General features: G+C 41.8%; 1 protein-coding gene across 1 annotated transcript in view; it reads right to left on the bottom strand.

The window, feature by feature from the left end:
* Nt5e (5'-nucleotidase ecto) overlaps positions 1-14,723 on the bottom strand; it is a 53,526-nt gene that overhangs the window by 31,936 nt on the left and 6,867 nt on the right. The window contains exon 3 of the mRNA XM_015497007.2: positions 14,452-14,720. Coding sequence (XP_015352493.1) covers positions 14,452-14,720 — 269 coding nt within the window. The remainder of the gene's footprint in view (positions 1-14,451; positions 14,721-14,723) is intronic.

The following is a 14,723-nucleotide window of genomic DNA, read 5'->3' as shown; positions in this document are numbered from 1 at the left end:
AGGGGAGGGGAGGGGAGGGGAGGGGGGATAGGAAGGGGATAGGAGGGGCAGCAGAATACAACAGACACTAGTGTAGCAGTATGTATAAACGTGGCTGTATAATTAACGTGATCCTGCAATCTGTACATGGGGGAATAATAAGAATTCATACCACATTTGAAACAAATGTATGATATATGATATTGACATATCATAAACAGATCAATGTAATGTTTTGAGCAACCAATAAATTTCTGATGTTTAAAAAAATAAAATAAAATACAGATATTAAAGTAACATTATAATACAAAGTAACATAATTAATGAAATACTGTTAAGTTACCCTAGAATTCATGAATTAAAACCAATGTATTTTTCTTCATAAAAAAAAAAAATGTAAGCTAGGTGCATTGGCCCATGCCTGTAATCCCAGCAGTTTGGAGGCTGAGGCAGGAGGATGGTGAGTTCAAAGCCAGCCTCAGCAACTTAATGAGGCCCTAAATAATGCAGGGAGACCCTGTCTCTAAACAAAATATAAAAAGGGCTGGAGATGTGGCTCTGTAGTTAAGCACCCCCAGATTCAGTCCCTAGTATCAAAAAAAAAAAAAGAAAGAAAAAAATGTAAATGTGAAGAACAAAATATTTGATACTTTTGTGACTCAAAATCCTCTTGTTAAATGAATAGTCTGATGTTTCTAACACCTTCTGCAGATATTTGTTAAAATTTACACTGAATATAGATAATTTATGAAAGTTCTTCAGCTTTGGAAAAAACTTCTGTTGACCAAAAGTAAGACCTAGCAGGTCATATGATTCACCAACAGAGGAATGAGGCTATTTTAAGACTTCTGATGCCAAGTTTCTTGTTTTGGTTATTAAAAAAAAAACCCTGCAATTAGGAATAAAGGACAACTCGTGTTTAAAGTTTGGCTTTTAATCCACATGAGTTCTGTTACAGGCAAAAATCTACTTTCCTTTTAGGAGTAACCCATGTCCTTACTTGGAAAAAAAACCAGGTAATTATGAGGTGATCACATCTCCATTTATTTGTTTCCAATACACTATATACTAAAAATAATTCAAAATAGAATTCAAAGCTGGGCCTGAAATCCCAGCTGAGACAGGAGGATTGCAAGTTTGAGGCCAATCTTAACAACTTGGCAATGCCTTCAGCACCTTAGTCAAAGTGCCCTTGGGTTCAGTTCAGTTCCCATTAACTCCCATCCCCCAAAGCATTCCATTATCTTATGGATGCCAAATTAAATGAGAGATACCTGACTCTCTGAACTTTTTTCCTGTCCATGGCAGATACCAATTGATTGAGCTGGTCTTTCCCATGGAGTTTAGAAGGAGCCTCACAATCCTTTCCTATCTAGACAATGCAGGGAGCAAATATCAACCAACTAGAAATGGCACTTGAGGTAAAATTATTTTCTATCCATTCACTAAGAAAATAATTGTTATCTATTTCCTGGCTTTTAATAACAGTAAAATAGATCTTTAGCAAGTAAAAAAAATACTAGAGGCAACACTTTTAAACAAGAAAAAAAAAAGTCCTTCTGACTTGATCCCATGGATGGGATGTACAACCAAAGGCAGCAGTCATGTTGAAACTCTGCTGCCTGACCACATTGTCCTCTGATTCAGTGGGTCAGACATCTATGTTTTTTCTTTCCCACGGTCTGCTCAGGTGGAGCTGCCATTTATCCATCTATTCTTTTCACCTACAAATAAAGTCTCACATTGTTACCGAGTAAATGGACAGGAAGAAATGGTGAGAACCAGCTCAGGGTGTGAATAAGAGAAACAAACACACTTAAGGTGAGAACAGGTCAGAGCTGGTGGCTGATGCAGGATGAGAATCAAGGCCTGAGCCCTGACGCTGGTTGGAATGGCCTGCAAAAGGGGACACAGGCCGGTGGCCACTGGATTGCTTTCCATGAAAGTCATTTATTATTCTGGAATATTTTAGAGAAATCTTCTGACTTCATCAGTTACAGGTGTTGATCCCAAAACCTCTCTATTATTAAATAATTAAACAATGCATTAATTCATCCCCCAAGCCCATTTAAAATGTATCTAAAAGAAAATCCACAGTGAATATTCATTGAATGAATGAGGAAGTAAATAAGTAACTGGTAGGGAGAAAAAACAAGTAAAAAGAAACAATTCTGGAGTTATTAGTTTTTAAGCCTCTGGTCTAGGTGGCCAAAATTCTACACAATATCATTTTCTATGTGTGTTGTAATGAGAAAAAAGGGTTACAAAACATAGTCATTCTTGTCTCAGGTACCATGCAGGGTTCTACTTTGAAAGCCTTTGATAAGGAAGCATAATAACCACAGAAAAATGAAAAATAATTTTAGCAGGAAACTGAACCATAAAAGGCAAGCAAGCCACAAAGCCCCTAAAGCTGAGCAAACCTCAAAGGCCGAGAAGCAGTTAGACTGTCTCAGACAGAGCCTGCTTTCTCAGCTGGGCAACGTATGTCCCCAAACAAATATAGGTGTGAGGAGGGCTCAGCGAACTATCTCTGAGGAGTTCCTGATATAGCCCCGTTGGTCTGTTTGCCTGGATCTGTAGCAAAACTTTCATTCCAAGTGATATCAGAAATTTTAAATTTTTTTCCAAATGTTGGGAAGACTCCCCTCTTCACGTTTGGCCTCCCAGCTTGAAACAAAGCAAAGTGGGTCACAGACATTATGAAAACATGCAGGCCTGGGAGGGGACATGGGAATAGACACCTGATACCCTCTCTCTTTTCTTGTTTCAGGAGATCCTTTATGGAGTTGACTGCAGCCACTTTGTAGTCACTGCTCCTTTCCTCCATTGTCATCATAGCTCCCCACCCCACTCTGTGCGCTGGCCAGAGTCCCCTGTCAGGTCAACCACTGGCAGAGAATGCTTATCACAGTGATCCCACGGGGGAGACACTCAAGACTCATATCATTCCAGGTGTTGGAAACATGGAGAAAGAGAGAAGTATTGAGAAGCCCTATCCTTTAATATCCTCCCACCCCACAGCCAAAAAGGCCAGATGCCTCTCATCCTGCCTCACCCCTCAGTGGTCTCCCTCTCTATCGCATTCCTACTGCCTGCTCTGCTGTGTCACCCCTCCCCTGGGACACTCTTGAGTCATCTAGCCAGTCCGTCAGCCACAGATCCATCCAGCTCCAATCCCATCACCACAGGACACCAGAATGAGTTTCTCAAAACACAGCCCTGCCTGCCTCTAACTCCTGCTTTAAGTCTCCCCAGGGCTGCCTGCTTCCCGCCAAAATAAGTCCCAACTCCTTGGATAACACACAGACACTCCCTGATTTCCCAGAAATGTTCTGAGCTGCATCATTTTTTTCTGCCTAAACTTCAGGTGCTCTCAGTTCCAGAAACACTAAATCCTTCAGATGCACTGAGCTGCTTCCTGGAGATCTCCACGGTACATCCACGGCACATCTCTTGGGTGCATCCATCGTGCCTTGCACACTCATCCCTAATAGAACCTGTCCGGGCTGTAGCCATCTGTTTACACATCAACTGCCCCTGGACCCCTGGTGACACCAGACAAACAGCTGGCACCAGTCGCCAGCAGATGTTCACTGAATGAGTAACAAAACCACTCACTCCACCGGCTCTATTTTACTCTATGATTTGCTGTGTGAGGCATTAAACCTTTTCAGATGGCAGGATATGAAATAAACTTGGTAAATGGCCATATCTCTGTGGTAAAATGAGAGAAACCAAGTTGCTAGGAAACAGGTGAAAAGCTTAGCCGACTACATCCCAATTCGCAGCCTGACCTCCCAGCAACCCTCTCTGGACAGTTGCCCAGGTTCTCTTGTTTTCATTCCCCATGTTTAAACTTGCAACTTACCTTCATATTTCTACTAATATCTTGCTAGCACTTTCTAGTGAATGGAGAACATTTTTTTTGGGGGGGGGATAGTTTGTTGAACTGTTCTGTGTGCACTGCTGGTGTGTGTGTATGTGAACATCATTTTGATTTCACAGAGGAAGTTAGCAAGAAGATGAAACTTTGTCAAAGTCTTTTTTTTTTTTTTTAAGAAATCTGGTAAGGTGACCAATTAATTGTTCTATCAAAGGACACCCATATCTGAATCTGAAAGGGGACATTTCATAGCCTTGGTCTTTTGTTCCCAGAGGACTATAAAATTTTTAAATAAAGGAATTTCAAAAAATAAATTTTTTTTCAAAGGCAAAAAGAAATATTAGCAGTTCAGACTGCTACCACAAGGTGAGTTCCGTCTAGTTCGTGTATTAACTCGTTCAATCCTTATAAGCTGTAAGGTGCATGCTATTAGTTCCTCTTTTTATAGATGGGGAATTGAGGCACGGAGCTCCTACAACTGGCAAGTGGCAGAGCTAAAATTTGAGCAAAGGTAAGTGAGGTTTTAGCAGCTAGTATCTTAACTACTCTGCCAAATTTGCTGCTAATGTATGTGCATGGAAGAGATGGGAATCACTTAACTTCTTGCTAGTTTCTCACAAGGTTCTAAGAAGGCAAGTAACAATGCCACAGCACTTGTCCTCAGGAAGCTAGAAGGGCAGACAGGGAGCGAGCATAACTTTAGCACAACCCCCGCCCCCTCCACCCACGTATACATAATCCATGGGAACTGTTGGAAGAAATATGTGTGAGGATAAAGGCACGTGCTGCTCATCAAGCTCAGAGGACAAGCTTCAACTACATGTGGTTGCTCAGGGAAGGTTCACAGGCAAATCACACCAATGGTAGAAACAACTGAGGGAAAGAAAATGAATGAGGGAATGAAGATAAGAAGATAAAGCATGTCAGGAAACAAAGAAGACTTGATTTAAGAGCTGTGGAGTATGCATGATTTGGAGAAGAAGAAATTTTTTTTTTTAATCTACAGAAATCAATTGTAATAATGTCAAAAAGCTATATGTGAGAAACCTGAGGCACATTTATTTGGCTAGTCACTTATACACCAGCTCATCTGTTCAGGACTGGAGGCTGCACAGTCAGCCCTATAATGTAAGGCTTAAGGGGAGAGCCTAGACTGTTACACAATGGGGCTCACTTGCCAATCACTCAGGGGCACTCAACAGTATCTTTAAGATGGAAGGATTCCAAATTATGTTTGTTTGATTGATGTATTACTTGCACTGTGGACCATTTCTTTCTTTTTTATGGGTGCGGGACGTGCTGGGGATTGAACTCAGGGGCACTCAACCACTGAGCCACATCCCCTATTTTGTATTTTATTTAGACAGGGTCTCACTGAGTTGCTTAGTGCCTCACTTTTGCTGAGGCTGGCTTTGAACTCGCAATCCTCCTGCCTTTGCCTCCCAAGCTGCTGGGATTACAGGTGTGTGCCACTGTGCCCATCCACTGTGGGCTATTTCTGATGCTGGGCTGCCCTCATGCCCACAGTTCTGGGTCAGGGCGTGTTGCCTTGGAATGGCAGAAAAGATCTTGGGCTCAACCTAGTTTACCTGCTCACCAATACATGCTGTAAAATTGAACCAACAAATACTGAACAGAAAGCATTTCATGTTTTCTGTATCTATTGAAAAGAACCGATATAGAATATACAAAATGTGCACGTCATTGTTACATTTAGAAATTCTGCTCAACTAAATTAGGTCCCCACAGGTTTAACTACCTTTCTGAGGGATTAGAGGATTCCCGCTAATGTTCAGATGACATATTGAATCAATTATTCAAGTGAGAGAAAAGAAGTGTTAAGATAATTTTCAAATGCTAGTTATGTAGCTGAAGGAAATAAAACACTAAAGGAATTTACACAGCATTCAGATGTATTTGTGAGTGAAGTACAGAAAGTTCCCAGTACAATATTTATTTGGTTCTTTCCCATTTTTAGTTAATAAAACACAGATGCTAGGACAAGGACAAGATGAACTGAGAAGGTGCCTTTGCTCTCCCACCCCACCCCAACCCACCCACCTGAGCCCAGTCTCATCCAACCCCAGAGTCTGGGACTCAGATGGGAACAAAAGAAGCAGAGGCCTGTGGTCACAGCCCCTGTTGGGATCTGTTCCCATCTCTGAGGCGTGGAAACCACAAACTTCTAGACACTGGCAACTTCTAAAGTTTGAGCTTTGGGGGAATAATTACTTCCCATTCTTGAAAAAAAAAATCCCATTACATGGGTTTGATTCTTAACACTGAGGAAAACCAAAACAAAATTGAAAACCAAAAGCCAATCAAACAAAAAATGATTGCCACAAATAACTGTTTGTCAAGCTTCCCAAACAAGCGTTGCTAATTTGCTTTCCCCCAAACAGGACTTTGTTATTGAAGTAATTCTAAGAGTTTCCTTCATATGAGAGACCTTGCAACACTTGAATGTAAAGTGACTTCTTTTGTAGGGATTAGTTATTTGAGAAGAAGAAGCTTGCTCCCTGATGATTTGGGCACAGATGGTAAAAATGAGGCCCCCATGTTTATCTTCTATGGACCAGACTTTTACCTCGAGCATTCCCATGTGTAAGTGTTAGAATTCAATAATTTATGCTATGATGTTTCCCTGTCTCCTTCAAAGTTTTTACCCAGCCTCCGTGTAGTTATCAAGGATTCAAATGGGTGTTGCAGCATCTACTATAATTTGAACAGTAGGTTTCACACTAGCAGGTCTTATTCACCATCCTTAGCACTTAGCACAAAGCCTGGCACATGGTAGTGCTGAATGAAGATCTGTGACTGAATGAATAAATGAGTCTCAAAGACCACAGGCTGGAAACTGGGCTGCTTCTCCTCCTGTTCCTTATGCCATCATTTTTGCTATTAACACTGCATAGAGAGCATTCTGGGACGCCTCATTTGGAAACAGGGAACAACTGGAGGTACCTGGGAAAAGACCCAAACTCTCTCTCTACAAGAAAATAGCTGTATCCCCACCTTCTACAAATAGAAAAAGAAAAAGAAAGAGAGAGAGAGAGAGAGAGAGAGAGAAGAGAGAGAGAGAGAGAGAGAGAGAGAGAGAGAGAGACAGCACAGTGGTCCATGCTATAATCCCAGTCGGCATGANTGACAGATAAGGTATAAACCCAACAAATATAAGTTATGATAAGTATAAATCCCTGAGGTGGTCGACAATACACTCCAGCTAAATAAATGGATCTATCATGTTTTACCACACCCCAAAAGTAGGTTATCCCTACTTTATATTTGGGCTGCATTTTGTAATATTAAGAGAAGCAGAGATTAATGCAGCCAGTAAGAATAAGACATCTAATTCCTACTCTCTTGCTCTAAATTCTCAGGGATGTTTATATACTAAGAATCAAGGTGCAGGCTTACTTACATCAAGACCCTGGACACTCTTTGAATAATTTTTTCTGTGTTTCACAAGCAGATGTTTATTCAACGAGTATTTATTGAGCTGCTACCTTGCTGTTTCTCACTATGATCCTTTTCATTCCCATAGTTCGTAAGAGTTTACGGAGCAAATGGACACCGTGATTTTATGAAAACTTCAAACAGTGAAGGGAATTAGATATTGTAATTCACATTTTAGAAATGAGGAAACTGGGGCTCAGAGAAGAGAAGCCACTTTTCCAAGGCAGCCCAGCTGGTAAAAGGGCTGTGGTAGCAATCATTCCTCTGCATTTAATAACAAGTTCGCCCGTTTATCTTGTAAAAGAAAAGTCACTTGATTGGCTAGCCCAACTGTGTTAATTAATTTATAATGGGGCTCAACATCCACACAGTATAGTTTCTGTTCACAAAGGGACTTCACAATATGATTGTCTCTGTATTATCTGAAGTTTTTTCAGTGGGGACCAAACCCAGGTCCTTGTGCATGTTAGGCAGGAACACTACACTGAGTCACGCCCCCATTCTCTTATTTTATCTTAATTGAACCTCACAAGGACCTATAAAGAAGGAAACACATTGCTAAGAAGTAAGAAAAGACACTAATTGAACATATTATGATGTGTACCTAGCCTCCGTCCTATAAACTAAACTTGATTTTGAGGAGCAAAGTGGATTTTGAGGCAAAGCTCATGTGATGATGTTTCAGTGGAACACAGAAGAAAAAAAAAGAGAGAAACCAGGGAAATGAGACTGAGGAAGAGGAAAAGCAAATATGAGATGGCCTTTTACTTGCTGTCCATAGTTTCTCAGGAAAGTAAAAAATAAGCTGCCTGATCACGTGGGAAATCTCAGAAAGACTTAAGGAACCACTGTGACTTGGTTCATTTTCTTCCCTCTTATGAATGATGGACAAAATCCATCTCAAGGGCATTCTCCAAATTTCAGGTTGAGTTATTCAGCTCCTCTCCAGGCAGCCACTGGGGAAGGTCAGAGACTTCTCAGGTGGCTTAGCTGGTCCTGGACACTGCAGCCTTAGCAGCTCTTACTAAGCAGGCACAAGATCAGTCATGCCAAGGTCTGGCCCTTGCTGTAGAGTGCACACCTCAACGGTTGGCAATGGTGGCAGCCAGAGCACCTTTGTGACCACAAATAGGGTGTGAGCCTTAGCTGGACATGAGCATGGATGAGCAGATCTGGGATGAGCCATAGAACAGGTTGAAAACACCCAAACTGTCTCATTCCATCTGTACCCTACTCCTGAGAGACAGACATCCCTCTTCTCATGTTTTTCACAAGGGATTCAAGGCAGGTGAAAGTTGAGAAGGGGATGAAGTTCTTACTTACGTGTCTGCTGACTCTGTGCTCTTTCCATCTTAATTTAGTAAAGTTATTGGTTATATCTTATTACTTTTATTATTTTTTTTACAAAAGGAAAATGTGGGAATTGAGCAAATTTATTTAATTCATATGCCAAACAATCAAAAAATAAGGTAACTCCATCGCAAAAGCTGGTCTAAGCAGAGAGAGAATCTGAGATTCCAGCTTTCTCCTGAGTCTCTGTGGGACTCAGGGCCCAGGTGTGGCCTTGGCTGAAGGGGCCCTGTGTGCCTTCACCATCAGCACTGTGGACCTGGGCTGCTCCTGGGGTTGTCCTCATTCTTCGCCCTTCCTGAGCTGTGCCTGTCCTTGCTCCCTCTCTGGAATGTCAATGTCCTCCCGCTGGGATCCTGCCTGCCACACACCTCTCAGATTCCAGAATTATCACTGAAGAATACAAATTATACTTTTAAAGAAAAAATCTTCCCACTTTTCCAAAAATACAGTTGAAACCATCGAGCCTGGCGTTCAAGGCCCTCCCTGATAGAGCTCCTTCTTACCCTTCTCATTTCAGAATCTTTCCACTCTGCACTTACACTTGAATGCAGAGGCAGAAAACCTCGCATACTTTCATGCCTCTGTGCCTCTTTTCATGATGTTTCTTCAGGTTGAAATACCTTTTGCCTTTGTCCTTTGAAAAAGTCTGTTGATTCACCAAATCCTTCCTCAAAGGCTTCCTGTTCTGTAAAGCCATCTCTAGCTCCCCTGCTCAATCCAAACAAAAGGTTCAGATATTTGTACTTTCCTAGGGCTTTATTAATACCCCTCTTGGCATCAACGGTCACATAATTTCACCTACATGTTTGTTCACTGTAGGTGTCCTTTTCCAACTCTACTCTGTGCAGGGACGACGATTTATTCCACTCAGTGCCTGTGGCATTTAGGACAGAACCTGGGTCCATCAGGCCTCACTACCTGTTGCTGTGATTTAAGTCTCTAGATTCCTCCTTGAGTGGCCAAGACAGAACTTCAAAATGAAAAGCAGATGCCCATGAATGGCCACTGCCTTGCATTTTGGATTCTGGGACTCAGCACACATCTGAAAAATAGACCTCCGAAACGGTGACTCCAGTATCCGCCTATCATTTGATATATTTTTGACCCCACAGACCCTAGATCCACTGTAGATATAATTTTGTATATCAGGTGGTCACTTTTCAACCCTGAAACGACATAGAAGTTTCCTCAAATATTTGACTTAATTTGTAAAGGGAAAAAGTTCATGAGGTCAGGCCAAAACCACAACACAACAAAAAACTACTCAGGAGAATAAACTGAACAATCTCAAAACTTATACAAGATTGAAAGACATTTTACTTCTATCAGTCACAATGGAGAGACCTTGTTGAACACCTAGGGATTCAATAGAGACCCCAGAAAAGTCGTTTCTTAGCAGCAGGCACAGTGGACAGGAATGAAGCAATAGAAATAAGCCACTGTGCGTTTATTACATTAAACATGATAAAAAATGATATTTTTTCAAATATACACTGTAACTTATTAAGGTAAAGAGTTATATTCTAGGGACTGGGTATGTGGTTCAGTGATAAAATACTTACCTAGCATGAGTAAAGTCCTGGCTCCTATTATCAAAACTACAAAAACAAGAAACCAACCAACCACCACCACCAAAAACAACAACAACAACAAAAAACTATATTTTAGAACAACTATATTAAAGTTTAAGCAAGTGGAACAGATAAAATGTTAACACTAAAGAATACTAAATTACCCACTTTCCGCCCACCCCCCCCCCAAAAAAAAAAGGCGAAGAGAAATATGCTATTTTGAGGAACTGCTAATTTAGGTGCCTTTCCAGTGTTATTATTGATCAGATAATGGAGACTATATCAGCCTAAGGATCCGCACAGTGAACAGACTGTCAGAAACTGTCTTGTGATCAGACTGATGTCATCCTTAAATACCTTTTCATGCCCACCCATCATCCAGTTGCCTTTAAAAAAAGAGCTGGAGACCCCCAAAACCCATTTCTCACTCTCAAGATGACCTGCATTCTCTCTTGAATGTGTATTCTTGGCTTTCCTAAATAGATCTCTGTGTCTCTAGGGACACATGCTGAAATTCTTTTCTATCATGTGTGTCAAGGACCCTCTGGTCCTGAGTCAAATACTCCTCACTCTCCAAGGAACTCCTTGCTACTCTCTCCTGGGGATAATCTTTTCTCTGGTGATACAGGGAAACTATCTCTAGACTGGCATTGGCTGCAGTGGCTGGGTAAAATGCATGACCACCATGGAGCACTGCACACAGTGTTATATAGGTACTGGCAAATGCCAAGTGATGTGTGTGAATCACAGAAACAAGTTAGAAGAAAAGAAACAGAATAAAACAAGAGAACTGTTTATTTACATAATTTTAAAATATAAGCACATAAAGGTTCTACAAGTACACACAGAAACAAAGCCATATAAATCAAACACATTTAGGAAGTGGGAATTGCAGCCAAAGACCTATTCAGTCTAACTGTTCCCCGAGTGTGTTAAAGGCAGGGGACATGGTCCCCAAACTGGATGCAGGGTCAAGCAGTTGGGAGCAGAAAATGGGTTCAGCAGCCAGAGCCTCAGAAGCAGGAATCAGGTAAATAAAAAGCCACCCTTCTGGGAAGCCATGGAGACCCACGGATAGTTATCTTCCTTATAGACCATGGGCAAGAATCTCACCTCTGTGAGTCCCTTCAGTTTTGTGCTTTGAGGAGATTTCGTAAGGCACTCAATGAGTAAATATTAAGAATAGTTAGACAATGGGATTTAGGAAAGATGGTGGAGGGGAGGCAGGTGGTGGTTTGTGCCAGACTGTCAGAACCAGATAAACTGACAGATCCAAATTCAAACCTTCTCTTCCTCACAACTTTGTCCCCCAGGGCATATGGAACTAACCTTTAGAGAGTGCTTACTGTGAGCCACAGGAGGATAGGGCCCTTGACATTTATTCTCAGGTATTTCTCACAGAAATCTTACATGGTAGGGATTATCATTTCTGTTTTAACAGTTGAGGAACACAGAGGCTCAGTGAATTAACTAGGCTAATATATACCACTGGTGCATCCTCTGTCTTCCACATTCCTCATGGATCTGCTAAGATAGCCACACCAACTAGCAAAGTCTGTCACCCTTCCCCTAGTGTTCGGCCAAGTAGCTGAGTGCATGGGATCCCCAGGCTTGCCCTGAGGCCTCCACAGCTATCAGAACTATACCAGCTGCTCTCACAGGGCCTTGGCAGATCCAGAAAGCCTACATCACCCTGGAGGATCTTGCTCTAGGGCACTTCAGGGACTAAACTAGATTCCAGGGGCTTTATCTTCCACAACCTCCAGTCCTTAGATGGCTTCTCTAAACCAGATCCCACGTACAGGAAACTGAAAATGCCCTTCATAGCCGTTTTCCACCCTGATCCGAAACTCCAGTCTCTTGATAATTGAGACATAGCAGGTGGCTACAATGGAGAAATGTTTGTAGCAAAATACAACAAATTCCCTGAAGGTTATTATAATATAGCAAGATAACAGTAAAAACAAAACAAAACAAACAAACAAACAACTCAAAGATGGAATACAGCAGAGCTGTATCACATGATGTAGCAATACAAGAACTGGGATTTTGCTGGGTGTGGTGGTGAATGCCTGTAATCTTGGAGGTTCGGGAAAGTGAGGCAGGAATATTGCAAAGTTCAAAGCCAACCTCAGCAACTGAGTGAGGACCTAAGCAATTTATCGGGACCCCTGGGTCTCAAAATAAAAAGGGCTGGGGTTGTGGCTCAGTGGCTAAACACCCCTGGGTTCAATCTCTAGTATAAAAAAGAAAAAGAAAAAAAGAAAAGAACTGGGATTTTATGCCGGTCAAATCATGTTTATCAAACATCCATAAACTGTGCAGAGTAAGTCCTGATGGAAAGCTATCAAAAACATGGCCATGAACCTTGCCATTCAACCTCCTCCCCACTTTACTCCCTGCCAATGTTGTATAAGGAGTCTGTTTTCCTCAGGCCCCAGTCCAATTACTTTGAACAATATTGAAAGAAAGTAATTTCATTCCACAAAAAGTATTTTAAACATTCACAAAGAAGATGGGATGCATCTTGTAGCAGATCACTCTAGATTCATCTGTCTTGTCATCAACATTTGATATGATGATCAACATCATGAGCTCAATATGGTTTAAAGAGTGAAATATTATTATTAGGAAAACTAGGAAGCCTTCAATTTTTTTTTCACCAAAGGGAGCTTACACAACTGAGGAAGAAAACGTTGTTTTCTGTGATTGATGTGTGAAATCAAAATAAACTCATTTAAGGTTTATTCTACTCCTCTGGAAGGAAGTGGAGACTTAAACTAGTAACAATTCAATTATATAAACATTTAAGTTGGCATTATTGTTTGCAAAGCATCTGGAAGATCTAGCTGTGGAAATAGCAAGACAAAGAGACCAGAGAGTTCTTGACAAAGATGCTGGTGAGCACCCCGCTCCCAACTCTGGAAATTTAGGGACCTGTTTGAATGGCTGCAGCTTTGGATATCCCTGATAATCTCTAAACCAACAATCAGAACAAAGGGAACTCTTTCCCCTTCCCTCATCTCTCCAAAATAAGCTTTCTTCTTGGGGTGGGGGTATGACTAAACAACTATGCCCTCTATCATCTTTTCCTGTCCTCCCTTTTCCAAGTATCCAGAGGTTCTCCTGACCTCTGAGCTTTTCTTGTGTAAAGTGTACTTACTGTCAGCCTTCTGTGTCCCAGCCTGGGACACCTTCCCTTCCCTTCCACACATGACTTCACAAATTCCTGGGAATTTTGCTCTATTCTTCCTCTTCCAAAACTCTTAAGTTGTCTTGTTCCTAGCTTGTTGTTTGTTTTTAACAGTGTGGTGGAATTCTTTCATTGTAGACTAACATGAGGTTAAACTTGGCCCATGGCTTGATTTAAAACAGCCATCACCATATATACTTCTCAGTTACCCCTATCTATTACTGTGTAACCCCCTTCCTGTCCTTTTTCTAGAATTTGGCCCAACAAACAAAGCATCACATTTTAAAAAATATTTGGGAGGGTGGACTAAACTCTTTAAATGTTTTGAGAGCCACTTGTCTCTTAAGTTGGTCTCTCTTCCTAAATCTCTGCTGTCAAACTGATTTTATTAAAATCTCAAGAGTTTCAGTATTTTGGTCCTCTCTTAAGTTTCTTTCTTTTGAACCTACACTGCAGTAAATAACAAACATTCCTAGACCATACTCTGTACAGACAATGCTTTGAGGCTGTAGGCTGAGACACAGGGAGTAAATAACGTGCCTTAGGTCACAGAGAAAGTAGCTGAGCCGGAAATCTACTCAAGGCTGTGAGTTTATTATGCTCAAGCTTCAGGGTCAAAGGACCGGGTGTCCATTCTTATTATTTTCCTCTTGGTGCTGGTGACCTGCATCATTTACTTAGCTTTGACTCTCAGCTTCCCTTTCAATTAAATTGAGATAAGGCATTATTTGAAAAATTCAGCAGTAAATGAGAGAAATGCGTGAGGGCCCTATTCAGCCCTTAGTCCTCAACAACTGTCAAAGCCCTACAGGCAGAGAGGGATCCCGCTCCTGTAAATAACCCCATCTCATACTGAGGGCCCAAACATCAGTTTAAGACTTTTAAGTCTGAAATCTTATACCCAATCTACACACTGGTCAGAGTCTAGCTCTTGCCACGCAGTGCCACCGGCTCCTTGTCCATCTGGCAACTCTCTGGGTCTGGGACTTCTAACCTGGGAGCTCTTGGCTTACCATGGCATCGTAGCGCAGAGCGTTCATAAAGTGCGCCACTTCGGAGCCCTTGTACACAGTAAACCAGATGGTGCCCTGGTACTGGTCGCCGGCGTCCAGCAATAGCACGTTGGGTTCGGTTTGGCGGATCTGCTGCACCATGGTGAAGAGCCTCGCCACACCGCCCACACAAAGGCTGGCGTTGCGGCACTTGCCGGAGTCCTTGCTGGTCTGCTCCAGCCGGCTGTGCACATCGTTGGTGTGCAGGATGGTGAGCTCCCAGGCGCCAGCTA

The sequence above is a fragment of the Marmota marmota genome, unplaced genomic scaffold (assembly GCF_001458135.2).
Source record: "Marmota marmota marmota unplaced genomic scaffold, marMar, whole genome shotgun sequence".
Lineage (NCBI taxonomy): Eukaryota > Metazoa > Chordata > Mammalia > Rodentia > Sciuridae > Marmota > Marmota marmota.
The sequence above is the reverse complement of the archived record's forward strand: the minus strand, read 5'-3'. Positions and strand labels throughout refer to the sequence as shown.